Source organism: Palaemon carinicauda, chromosome 15 (assembly GCF_036898095.1).
Source record: "Palaemon carinicauda isolate YSFRI2023 chromosome 15, ASM3689809v2, whole genome shotgun sequence".
Lineage (NCBI taxonomy): Eukaryota > Metazoa > Arthropoda > Malacostraca > Decapoda > Palaemonidae > Palaemon > Palaemon carinicauda.
In genome coordinates, this window is record NC_090739.1 from 34,571,820 (window position 1) to 34,586,819 (window position 15,000).

At 32.3% G+C, this 15,000-nt stretch overlaps 2 protein-coding genes across 3 annotated transcripts in view; one reads left to right on the forward strand and one right to left on the reverse strand.

The window, feature by feature from the left end:
* Positions 1–1,145, forward strand: part of LOC137654264 (uncharacterized) — a 3,853-nt gene extending 2,708 nt beyond the window's left edge. The window contains exon 2 of the mRNA XM_068387890.1: positions 18–1,145. Within this exon, the coding sequence (XP_068243991.1) occupies positions 18–730 (713 nt within the window). The 3' untranslated portion in view covers positions 731–1,145. The remainder of the gene's footprint in view (positions 1–17) is intronic.
* The window catches only part of LOC137654265 (5-hydroxytryptamine receptor 1A-like), a 419,677-nt gene that overhangs the window by 39,968 nt on the left and 364,709 nt on the right, over positions 1–15,000 (reverse strand). The window lies entirely within an intron of this gene.

Consider the following 15,000-nt stretch of genomic DNA (forward strand, 5'->3'; position numbering starts at 1 on the left):
TTTACTTTTTCTCGCAGATGAACTGAAAATCAAATGGAAGGGCCTACGGGATTGCTACGCAAGGGAGAGAAGAAGAAACCCAAATGAACTGACACCTCAATCCAGCTGGCATTTATTCGAACCAATGTTCTTCCTGAATGATGTCACATCAAATCAAGACAGCGTACCAAACACTAGACCAGCGCTAGGAAAATCGACGAGCCAAGATAGACTTGGTGACATTGTTTACGCCTCCCAAAATGAACTCTCTATCGCGTCCCGGATTTATTCAAACGAGAGACCCCGAAAAGAAAATGACGATGAAGAAATTGAGGAGGAGGAAAATCACTCCATTGTAGACATTCCGGATATCAATGAGCAGGAATTGCCAGGTGAAAACGCAAGCCGAGGGGCGAAGAGGAAATCCTGTGATGACAACTGGCAGGAAAACATCAGGGTCGAAGCAAAGGCAAAGAAGCTAAAAATCTTGGCTAACGCTGCTGCTGGAGAGACAAATGATGAAGACTTGCTTTTCTTTAAGAGTCTCTTGCCTGACTTGCGGCTGTTTTCCAGAACTAAGAAAATTGCCATTAAAATAAAAATGCAAGAGCTTTTGCTCAATGAATTGAGCTCTCTCCAGCAACAGAGTACATCTTATGCACCAATTCAGGCATCATGGATGTCTCCTCCGATCTCAGAGTGTCCAAACACAGAAGCACAACAACCAGAAGTAGATGACTCGTTCAAATGATTTTAAAATATTGAATTTTTCAAATCATTAACTATAATAACTATGTTGCATAAAACTCTGTATCATATATGCATAGTAGCTCATCTTTAAATAACTGCGTCATACTTCGTTACCTTGGATTTGTTAGAAAAAATGGAAAATGCAGCTTAGGAATTACAATGCTACCTGGCATTATTTGAAATATTGAATTTTTCAAATCATTAACTATAATAACTATGTTGCGTAAAACTCTATATCAAATATACATAGTACCTCATCTTTAAATAACTGCGTTATACTTCGTTACCTTGGATTTGTTAGAAAAAAAAAATGGAAAATGCTGCTTAGGAATTACAATGACAGCTGGCATTATTTGTGGATTTTGTCCAGTAATTGCTTTCAGTATATCTAATAAATCACAAATTGCAAATTGCATCATTATTTACCTTAAATTTGCTTATGCAGAATTTCTAAAGGGAAATTTCCGTTTTCATACATAGTTTTTATTTTTGTTACATGGGAGATCCATTACTATTACTTATATGACATTTTTACAATATTCAAAATAAATATCAACTTGTATAGAATTTGGCAGTAACAATTCATAATACCGTTTACAAAATTAATCATTAGCCTAAAATCCTTTCTTGCTGTTATCAACATTTCTAACTGTAATGGATATAACTTACAGAGGAGGGATCTATTTTTCTGTGTTGTGTCTGGCAATAACTGATCAAATGACACCCTTGATGGAACATACCATTGCAGAAATTATGAAATAATATTTATTAGAACCCAGACCATGAAGTAAACATTGAAAGACGTGAATGAAATCAGATGCCACATTAACTAATTATAGATTATGACGCAAGAAACATATAAAGGCAGATGAGGATATGATTAAACAATGCAATGCCTGCAGTACATGAAGCAAAGTGCAATCAATAACGAAAAACACCAAAAAATGTAAAAAATTAAATGTTACAGATTACAAGAAAAGATTATAAGAACTTTCAAGTACGAGAAGAATAACCCTTGTTCCGTTTACATTAAGATTGTAAAAATAAATACAGTTTCTGCCACTGACAACGCTGGTTAGTGCCAAACACTAGGAGGATCTCTTGGCAATATAATACATTTTCTCTCACTTTCGAAAAAAAAAAAATTTTCAAAGAAGAATTAATGTATTACTAAACAATAACTCTATAAAGCTCTTCAATATTTCTATAATCACAATAAATAATTAGATTACTTTGCATGGCACTGCTCCAATTCCAAACTTTCATTAGAGTCAGAAATAAATCGTTAGTACCTGCTAATTAGTATTTAACCACAAAGTCCTTGGACACTTCCTACCTTGTGATATTGGTAGATTCTCTCTCTCTCTCTCTCTCTCTCTCTCTCTCTCTCTCTCTCTCTCTCTCAAAACATCTGAACACTATGAAGATTTATTGCCATTGCCGTTTACCAATTAATTATGCTTCCTTACTCTAGAACTGAACGTCAATTGCCCTTTTCCTCACATCAGGACAGCAGAATGGTTTTCATTCATTCAACTCCAATCACGATTGTCGAGTTCATAACTCACAAATCTTATCTTTTCTCTCAATTTCACTACACGATATAGATACTCATAAAGCACGTATATCTCATTCAATATTTGTTGAAAAAGGTTGCATACTCTTGAAATAATAAATTGCAAAGAAGAAAAAACTCTTGTCAATACGTTTTGATGAATGGGTTCCTGGTGATTTGACGGGCTTTATATACAGTATGTCTTCATCCATCACTGGCCACGAAAAACTTATGAAATAATTATATATAAAACATTATATCATTCATACTCACAAGAACTAATGCAGCATAGAGTTCTTCCCATCGGACATTAAAGCATTGCCCTCACAAGTTCAAAGATAATGTTGATGATTATTTCCACCCTCTGTAAGAATGTTCTCACCTCCTTTATTTTACGTTAAAGAATCGGCGAAAACGAAATAGGACGGAATAACTTCATATAAAATGTAATCAAACGAGAAACACGCCGTCAAGCAATGAAGAGCACACTGAAACTACAAACTGTGGCTGCAAGAAGCCCTGGTGGATAATAGCTACCAAAGACCATTCTTTATTTTCACTTGAAGCATAACTTGTGTCGCGCTCAGAACGTTCAATGAAAGAATGAAAAAAAAAATTAAGTTATATCTTCCAAGGTCTCTGGTTTGGTATTTAACACCACGGGGGGGGGGGGGGGGGTGTAATCTTTTTATAGCTTACCGACTGTAAATTTATCATGAAAAGAGAATTTATAGGTTTTTTTTTTTTTTTTTTTTTTTTTTTTTTTAGGGAGTGATTTAAATGGGAAAAGCTGCTCAATACAAGTTCGTTCGTTCAAGAAAACTTTGTATTGATAGTCTTTTTATTAAATGGAGTGGCATAAAGATTCCAGCATTACAAAAAGTAAAAAATCTAATAATCAGGTATTAAACAGGAGTTAGTAAAGAAGGAGTAAAAGCCACAGAAAGAAATTTCGTCAATTTAAAAGAAAAAAAATATGACCAAGAACGACAATGATAATATAATTCCACAATCAGGAATTGCAAAGGTAAAAAAAAAACATGAAAAATTGGAAAATGATTGGCATGAACTGTTGAAAACGGTTGAACTTGAGTTCATGAATCGCAGCCAATACCCACAAAAGATGAGCATTTTATTTGTTATGCAGTAACATTCAGATAGAGCTTCACAAACAGGTTTGTCATTATGATCATGTCCATACATTTTCACTATGATTCTCCTGCACTACAAAGTTATGACGGTGTTCACAATATCCTCCTTGTATAAAGGATCGTTTTTGGAATGAACAAATTTCAACAAGCACTAAAAAGATAGATTAGAACATCTAATAACATATACACACAAACATTGTACACACACACACACACACACACACACACATATATATATATATATATATATATATATATATATATATATATATATATATATATATATACTGTATATTATACACAACAAATGCCACCGTTTTTAGTCCACTATAGGACAAAGGCCTTACATGTCAGTTTATGTCTGGGGTTTGGCCAGTTTTCATCACATAAAGGGAGATTTTCGTCTGATCGATCATAGCAAACCAACCTAGTATGGGTGCCTTGACTAGTATACTGTAGCTTTGCTGATCATGACGATACGCAAACCCTTAAACCGCAATAAGGTATTCCCACTCAGAAAGGGATATATATATATATATATATATATATATATATATATATACATTTATATATAAATTCTACATATATATACATATATATATATATATATATATATATATATATATATATATATATATATATATGTGTGTGTGTGTGTGCGCGTGTTTGTGTTTGTCTGTGTGTTTGTTTGGGTGTGTATGTATGTGCATATATATATATGTATATACATATGTGTGTGTTTGTGTCTGTGTATATAGATATATATATATATATATATATATATATATATATATATATATATATATATATATATATCTACTGAACAAAATTCGGTTTTATTTTCATCACCGACATAATCAAAATTTATATACATATATATATATATATATATATATATATATATATATATACATATATATATATATATATATATATATATATGCACTGAACACAATCCAGATTTATTTTCATCGTTACCACTAAAAACTTATAACACACACATACACACACACACACACACACACACACACATATATATATATATATATATATATATATATATATATATATATATGTATATATATATATATATGTGTGTGTGTATAAGTATAATATACATACATACACACACACACACACACATATATATATATATATATATATATATACATATATATATATATATATATATATATATATATATATATATATATATATATATATATATATATATAAAACATCACCATCTCCTCCTATGCCCATTGACGCCAACGGCCTCAGTTAGATTTAGATTTCACCAGTCGTCTCTATCTTAAGCTTTTAAATCTGTGCTTCTCCTTTCATCATCATCTAGTTCACGCTTCATAGTCCTCAGCTATGCAGGCCTTGGTCTTCTGTTATACCACGACTCATGTCCCTACAGTAACACCGACCTCACTAAACTGATATATAGCCTGATTTTTACATGTAATTTCAGGCGATTTAATTTCCATATCTTGCTTAATCTAGCCATTGTCTGATTTGCTTTTTTCAGTCTTTCATCAAACTCCAATTCTAAAGACCATGTATTAGAGATGATAGTTCCTAAACATAATTTCACCCCATTAATCCTTCCTCCTTCAAATGATATTTCATTTTCCATTGCATATTCCGTTCTCAAAATCTCTGTCTTGTGCCCAATCTTATGTGATATTTCATGCATTCTGGTAAGCAAGCTTTGCAAGTCCTGTGGTGTTCTGCTCATAAAGAAATGCATATATATACACATATACATATACTGTATATAATAAAGATTATACTGTGTTGATTTTCATCATTCACATATATATATGTATATATATATACTATATATATATATATATATATATATATATATATATATATATATATATATATATATATATATACATATATGCACACACACGAGGTTTTTCTATAAGTAAAGATCCAACATGAAACCTCCAGATTTATATACCCTGAAAAGCTCGGTATCTTATTTCTTTTTGACATCAAAGTATCTGGAATATTTATGCCCCTTCAAGAATTCCATGAAGAAAAAAAAAATAAAAAAACTGACAGTATACCAGTTAAACGCATGTAACAAATGATTTTTTCCCTACGCAAGGAAGAGGTTCAATCCCTGCCAAATGGGAGCCTCGAGTGAGCCAAAAGCACAGCCATTCATATGTGTAGCGGATTTTATGGTCATCAGCATGTACGATAAACAATGCAGTATTTCAAAAAAATAAAAATAAAAAGAAAGAAAACAAAAAATAAACCGCCTACCGTAACATATGTTACGTAATAATAATATGCATCAGATGCACATGTCTAAAGGAACCTTCATGAATCAATAACGAAAATCTAGAATCTTCTTCATACAGACAAAATTCCTTAACAATAAATACGTCAGTCTAAGATTACGAAAATTCTAAAAAACGCGTTTCGTCCTTGCCAGCGGTGTAAGGTACAACACATATCGCTAACTGATCCGCGAAATCGTTTGAATAACAATGATATAAACAAGGTGATAAAATTGTGCCAAGTGGCAAGCACTTGGCCCGATTATCTACCAAGCAATCGGCCCCGGTCCAACTCTGAAATATTTGGCACTGAGTAAATACCCTCGTGTGAGAATGTACGTTCGCGAATTTACTTGCTTTCAGGTATCACGCCTAACCTTCAATTAAAAAAAAAAAAAAAAGGGTTTAAGGATATCCTCTTCATAACCAGGGTACGATCTAGCAGCATAATAGCCCTCTCGTTCAATGTACTATCGAATAAGGAGGTAATTATGTATCAATCAATCAATCAAAAACGTCTCTTCGAGAAAAGAAAAATTAAGCCATCAAAGTCAAACCAAAATTAGGCGATAAAGGAAAAACAATAATAAAGAAAGAGCAATAAAAAGTAAAACATGGCGTTAAAGGAAAACAGCAATAAAAAAGACCACACAACAATCACTATATTAATTCAACTTAAGAATAACAACCAAAATACGGAAAGATGCGTAAAAACCAAAATAAGGCAAATAGAATGATAACCAAAATAGGGCAAGAAGAATAACAACCGAAAAGCGGTTAGAAGAATAACAACCACAATAAAGCAAGAAGAATAACAACCCTAAAATACGGCAAGATGAATAAGAACCAAACTAAAGCAAGAGGAATAACAACCAAAATAGGGCAATAATAATAACAACCAAAATAAGGCAAGAAGAATATCAAACAAAATAGGGCAATAATAATAACAACCAAAATAAGGCAAGAAGAATAACAACCAAAATAAGGCAAGAAGAATATCAAACAAAATAGGGCAATAATAATCACAACCAAAATAAGGCAAGAAGAATAACAACCAAAATAAGGCAAGAAGAATATCAACCAAAATAGGGCAATAATAATCACAACCAAAATAAGGCAAGAAGAATAACAACCAAAATAAGGCAAGAAGAATATCAACCAAAATAGGGCAATAATAATCACAACCAAAATAAGGCAAGAAGAATAACAACCAAAATAAGGCAAGAAGAATATTAACCAAAATAGGGCAATAATAATCACAACCAAAATAAGGCAAGAAGAATAACAACCAAAATAAGGCAAGAAGAATATCAACCAAAATAGGGCAATAATAATCACAACCAAAATAAGGCAAGAAGAATATCAACCAAAATAGGGCAATAATAATAACAACCAAAATAAGGCAAGAAGAATAACAACCAAAATAAGGCAAGAAGAATAACAACCAAAATAAGGCAAGAAGAATATCAACCAAAATAGGGCAATAATAATCACAACCAAAATAAGGCAAGAAGAATATCAACCAAAATAGGGCAATAATAATAACAACCAAAATAAGGCAAGAAGAATAACAACCAAAATAAGGCAAGAAGAATATCAACCAAAATAGGGCAATAATAATCACAACCAAAATAAGGCAAGAAGAATAACAACCAAAATAAGGCAAGAAGAATATCAAACAAAATAGGGCAATAATAATAACAATCAAAATAAGGCAAGAAGAATATCAAACAAAATAGGGCAATAATAATAACAACCAAAATAAGGCAAGAAGAATAACAACCAAAATAAGGCAAGAAGAATATCAATCAAAATAGGGCAATAATAATCACAACCAAAATAAGGCAAGAAGAATAACAACCAAAATAAGGCAAGAAGAATATCAACCAAAATAGGGCAATAATAATCACAACCAAAATAAGGCAAGAAGAATATCAAACAAAATAGGGCAATAATAATAACAACCAAAATAAGGCAAGAAGAATAACAACCAAAATAAGGCAAGAAGAATATCAAACAAAATAGGGCAATAATAATCACAACCAAAATAAGGCAAGAAGAATAACAACCAAAATAAGGCAAGAAGAATATCAATCAAAATAGGGCAATAATAATCACAACCAAAATAAGGCAAGAAGAATAACAACCAAAATAAGGCAAGAAGAATATCAAACAAAATAGGGCAATAATAATAACAACCAAAATAAGGCAAGAAGAATAACAACCAAAATAAGGCAAGAAGAATATCAAACAAAATAGGGCAATAATAATCACAACCAAAATAAGGCAAGAAGAATAACAACCAAAATAAGGCAAGAAGAATATCAACCAAAATAGGGCAATAATAATAACAACCAAAATAAGGCAAGAAGAATAACAACCAAAATAAGGCAAGAAGAATATTAACCAAAATAGGGCAATAATAATCACAACCAAAATAAGGCAAGAAGAATAACAACCAAAATAAGGCAAGAAGAATATCAACCAAAATAGGGCAATAATAATCACAACCAAAATAAGGCAAGAAGAATACCAACCAAAATATGGCAAGATGAATAACAACCAAAATAAAGCAAGAAAAAATAACAAACAAAATAAGGCAAGAAGAATAGCAACCAAAATAAGGCAAGAAGAATAACAACCAAAATATGGCAAACATAATAACAACCAAAATAAGTCAAGAAGATTAAAAACCAAAATAAGGCAATCCAAGAAGAAAAATGATAGACAGAAAAAAAGAAAAAAAACAACAACAAAACTATGCAACACAGGAACAGAAACACCAACAACAAACATGAGGTAACTCAGGCAAACCGGATAATGCAGCAAGGAAAACGACAAAGATTTATTGTGCGTTTTATATACGGCTGTCACACACGTGCAACACTGTTGAAGAAAGAACCTTTAAATGCCAGCTGTAAGGTAAAGATTAAATCTGCGAAAACAAAAAAAACAACTAAAGGAGTAATAGAATAAGCATTAAAAGCCACGTTTGTTTCGAAGTATAATGAAATTTCTCCCCGTAGTCACAACACACGCTTAGATGACAGTTCACACGCCATACAAATGGTCGGCAACAGAGTATCATTATGTTCTTCTGTCAAGAGCTACAAACAAAGCACAAAACAAAATACGATAACTAATATTTCTTTCTCTAACGATTATTCTGCAAATATTTGATTTATCTTTAATTCTTAATGAAAGAGTATGTTTGAGCAATCGCACACACTCTATATATGTATCACATTTGTCCTAACCATCCTTTAAGAATTCAGAGAATCATAAAGTGTAGTCCGCATTAACAGTAAAATACATGCTATTGTAGCATTTCGAAAACAAAAGGCTTCAACTTCTTGAAAGCCGTAATATCATCAGTCCTTCTGGTGTCAAGTGGGAGGGTGTTATACAACCTTTGGGTCGCATATTTAAAAGCTCTAGAACCCAGAGTAGAAGTGGATCTCGGCTGCAATAACTTGAAACCATCCGGGATTTGTCTCGTGTCGACACGATTTCTTGGCTGAACGATGCGAAGCATTTCTCTTGACGTTCAGTTTTGTTATCTTGAGTTATTGCATACCGTATATCTTAAAATTTATTCTTGCTTAAATAAGCAGTCAGTGTAGTTTAATCTGTACAGAGGTAATCTATTTGCCTAAGTTATACTTTGGATAAGTTATAATAGAGTTCCAGTAATCAATTCTGATAACAATGATAATTAAAAGTTTTATAATATAACATTTCTCCAGTTATTGTAATATAATATTTCTCCAGTTATTTCTTTGCAAAAACTATGTTCCAGAGATGATACCCAGAATTCATAATACATTATTTATTTGAAAACCGCTGCACAAAACAAAGCCCAGTAACAGACCTGGGTAACGAACTCCTACTAGATAACGGGACAAAGTTCTCTGTGTACCATGGTCTTCCACTCTCTTGGGTTAGAGTTCTATTGCTTAAAGGTGCACTCGGGCACGTTGTTCTATGTGGTTTCTCTTCCTCTTGTTTTTTTTTTTTTTTTTAAGTTTTTATACTTTATAATAGGTCTAATTTAATGTGGTTAATGTCATTAAAATATTTCATTTTAATTGATCATTACTTTTCCGTTGAGTTACTACTGCTAGAGAGTTATTAGGTCCTTTGACTGGTCAGACAGTACTACATAGGATCCTTCTCTCAGGTTACGGTTCATTTTCCCTTTCCCTACAGATACACCGAAGACTCTGGCCTACTCTTTACATATTCTCCTCTGTCCTCATACACCAGACAACACTGGGATACCAAGCAATTCTTCTGAACTCAAGAGGTTAACTACTGCAATGTAATTGTTCAGTGGCTACCTTCCTCTTGGTAAGGGTAGAAGAGACTCTTTCGCTATGGAAAGCAGCTCTTCTAGGAGAAGGACACTCCAAAATCGAACTATTGTTCTCTAGTCTTAAATAGTGACATAGCCTCTGTACCATGGTCTTCCGCTGTCTTGGGTTAGAGTTCTCTTGCTTGAGGGTACACTTGGGCACACTATTCTATCTTATTTCTCTTCCTCTTATTTCGTTGAAGTTTTTATGGTTTATATATGAAATATTTATTTTAATTGTTGTTACTGTTCTTAAATATTTTATTGTAATTGGTAATTAATTCCTTGTTTCCTTTCCTCACTGGGCTATTTTCCCTGTTGGAGCCACTGGGCTTATAGCATCTTGCTTTTCCAACTAGGGTTGTAGCTCAGCAAGCAATAATAATAATAATAATAATAATAATAATAATAATAATGATAATATATTGTAGTATATTTATTTCCTTGCTTTCTCTCCTCACTTGGTCAATTTTCTCTGTTGTAGCCCATGGGCTTAAAGCATCCTGCTTTTCCAACTAGGGTTGTAGCTTAAGTTGTAATAATAATAATAATAATAATAATAATAATAATAATAATAATAATAATAATAATCGCATTACGATATGATGCGTCACCCAGCCGAAGAGTGAAAGCTTCACAGGTAAACAATTGCTTTGTTGCCATGTGTATCATCTCGATGAGCATAACAACTTTATCAATAAAAACATTCCCATTTGTTCTCGAAGGTTTTCATACTAGTACAATAAATATTTTTGATTTTGGTGGTTAAAATGTATTTCAAAATATTCAAAAGATAAGAATAGCCTTTAAAAACGAAAAGCCACCCCTGAACCTACCCTTTCTAGAATTACGGAAGAAAGTATGTGTATTGGGGATTATTTTAACAATCTTGGCAGTATAAAAACATTTATCCCTCTTCAGCCATCACTGGTATGTCAAAAGGCTTCTCATTCATCAACTTTCTGATTTACCTTTTTTTTTCTTTTTAAATTACCCCTCAGGTATGCTGTACGTTCCCCATCGTAATAAACTTGTCTCCATTTTCATGGATAGCCTTTCAAATTTCAGGCTTACATCACATACATACAATTTATATGTAAAGTCACACACATATACTTACATAAATACATACATACATACATACTTACATACATACATACATACATACATATATTCATAAGTATATCTATCTATCTATCTATCTATATATATATATATATATATATATATATATATATATATATATATATATATATATACATATATATGTGTGTGTGCATATAAGTGTGTACGTGTATACGGAAATCGAGTGTTCCAACCTGCCTTAAATGCACTTTCTTACATCCCAAATACATCTGAAGGCTATTTCAATAAAATGCAAGAAAGGAATACAGACCGATTCCTTCAAGTAACTAAACTGTTTTATAAACACTTGCTTCCTATCCCAGAGAAAAATTCATAATATATTTCGCAAAATCTAATTCCAAGATAATAGACCAAAATGAAAATTTCATATCATATAATAGGAGCACCCGAAAATCGATAATTCATTTGAAAATCAATTTCTCTTCCAATGTTGTGTCACTGGAAGGTTTGAAGCTTGAACTATCTTGTGTCTAGCGTTTTTATTGTCCTCCTTTAACTTTATTCAGCATTTGCTATACTGTATACTGAATGACCATTTACCTTGTACCGTATTTCATACAGCAATGCTTTGTTACCCGTGGTTGTGTAATTTCTTGTAAAGCCCACGAGTCAAACATTCGTTTTCTATCTTTTATTTGTTTATAAGATTCGGATACTTTTTCCTTTTTATTTCCTCCGAGGGATAATAAAAAGGAAATCTTCAAGTTAAGTGAGAATGGATGTAAGTCAATGGTAAACTGAATATTTAGTAGAAATGGAATGCGATTGGGAGTGCCATGTGCCATTTACTTCATAACAGCATGAGGATGCGGGATATACTCAATTGGATTTGTTGATTAATTCAGACACCCTTTACTTTCATATTTTTAAGATCCTCCTCCTCACCATCACCATTATTATCATAACTTACTTTCGGTCAAAAAATACTCAAAACCTATTACTTTTCTTTTTGTATCTCACAATTTGTCTAGTGCACTATTTCATATCGTACATTACTCAAAAATTTCCTAATAGTAATAACGTATGGAAAAATTTTGGTTTTGATCTTTCACCATAAATGATAATGATTGGTATAATGGAATATACTTATTTCTATCATATAAACACATGTAGAGTATCTATGGTGTCATGAATGGCGTTAATGGGATTTGGTGAAAATAGTTGGCATTAATAGCTATAAAAAATAAATAACTGCATATCAAATTGTACAACTTGACCAATATTTCTTGCAAAGTATAAAAAAAATTTTGTCTTGGATTATTGCCACAATTTGAAATCTTATTTTAGTTACTTTTATATTTGCATTAAACACAACAGATTATAAATTTTCAATTTGAAACGAAAACTCAATTGAGTATTCAAGAATAAAAACTTAACCTTAACCTTAGACACACTGATCAAAGAGAAATACCATTATCCAGTAACGTAGTCATCACGAGAATACTGAATTGCAAACAGAAGAAAATGAATTAAGGATATTCTTTGCACTTTACATATTATCATTGATAAAAAAATAACCAGATCCTTGTCATATATATGATGGTCCGAACGTAGAAGCAGCTGCAAAGCTAAGTGAGAAAACACCAAATACAGAAGGAATACTAACTCCTCTGAAGAGATTTTACAAAGAACAATTGGTATTCACTACGATGTACCACATCGTTCACAATTTCGTCTCCAAACCCAATCCCTTAAGTTGCTAAACCACCTAAAAGATCGACAAAACCTTTTGGTTAAAATTCCTTCAATCACACTAGACAAGTCCTTTGGGAAATGGAGGCATTGAGTATTATTCAGCATTCGCTGAAAAATGAAACCATTATTCACTCTTCAGCTTCTCCGTGAGATTTATCAAAAGGCTTGGGGCCATAAATAAGGAGGAAAGAAAAACCTGGACTATAAATCAGCGACATAAGAAATTTTAGAGCTGGGCAGAATATATAAGAAGAAAGTAGTTATCAAAATTCAGTAAGTTGATATGCAAGCAAAGAAATAAAATTTCTCTGAAAAGTAAGTGTCGTATATTTTTCAACGCCATTACTTTGGGAATGGCGGTGCTGGATTTCATCAAATGGGCTCTATAATTAATGACAAACATATCCGTTAACCCTTTGAGAGAGAGAGAGAGAGAGAGAGAGAGAGAGAGAGAGAGAGAGAGAGAGTGTGTTGAAGAATACGAAAATGAATAGAAAAATGTTAAGTATGATTACAATGGAATTTGAATTTATTTCCTAAAGTTTCAACGTAAAAATAACCAATATTTATACCAATTAGGAACTGAAAAGCAATTATAATTTCATAAATAATACTAATCTTAATAGTTTTATAAACAATACTCATATTAATAATATTAATTATTGTAATAAAAGCCGAATAGCAAAACAGCTAGAATTTAATCAACTAAGAGAACAGGCAGCCTTTAGAAGCAGTTATTCAACAATTGATCATATCTATGTAATAAACCAAGTAATGGGAAAATCATCTGGATATAGCATAGGATTCATAGACTATGAATGCTTATGGTTCGAATGGCAAGAAAGGATCTTCATTTAAATGATTTTCCCGGCTTTGATCTTATCAATATCTTTATACTCATGCATATGCAAACCAATACATATAAGCTTATATATGTAAGCATGTAAGAAGTCCTGGTATCAAGAGGACTGCACTGAATATGAAGGGTAGTGAGCTCGTGATCTAGACGACAAGGAAACAAGGATTGAGCAAAAGCCAGAGTAATACAATCTAGAGGGGAAGCATGAGAAGGCTGGGTTATAATGGATATTAAAAGGAGTATCAGAATAATGACCAGATTCTCTTACCTCCTTTGAATCAAGCACTTGAACTTCCAGGAGAAGGTGCTTTTAATAACAAGGAAATTGCTGCGACTAGTAGAGATTTCCAGAATCGACTTTCAAAGCTTCGTGGAAATTGTGTAACTTGTTTAGTTTTACGTGCCACTGCAAACTGCAAACTTCATTGCAAAGGTTCATCTTGGGGCTTTCTAGTTTCCATAAAGACAAGGCTTACATTGATAATCATAATGGCTCCACATGAAATATTGTAAAGACATTCTGACATAAGTAGGATCTTCACAATAACATGAAATAAGAATAAAACACTAGAACGCACACAGGAGGAATTACTAGATGATAGAAAATTTGAATAGGGAAAGCAGAAATGGATATGAGCAAAACTAATATAATGTTCTATGAAAATGCAGAGAAACAACAAAATAGAGTTATGGACAAGCCTCTACAGATTGTTAATGAGTATACGTACGTAGGACTGACAGTGTTTCCCCAGGACACGAGACCGAAATTGAAAGAAGAATAAGCATAGGATGGAGAGCATTTGGTAAACAAAATCAGATTATGAAACGCAAAATGCCACTTTTTCTAAAAAAAAAGAAGTATTTAATGAGATGGTCCTACCAATATTAATTTATGCATCAGAAACTTGGAGCCTTAGAACATAAGGTAGTTACAACTCAAAAAGCTATGGAAAGAATAATGGTGGGTATAACAAAAAGAGACATGAAAACTAAAGTAGAGGATATTATAACAAGAAGTAAGAAAAAGAAATGGATATGGACAGGACATATAATGAGAAAGGCAAACCATAGATGACTTTAAGAATAACAGAATGGGTCCCTAGAGATTGTAAAAGAAGCAGGGAAAGGAAGAAAATATGATGGATTGGCGAACTAAGAAAGTTTGCGGGCTTTGACTGGCACAGAAAGACCATAAACAGACGCAAGTG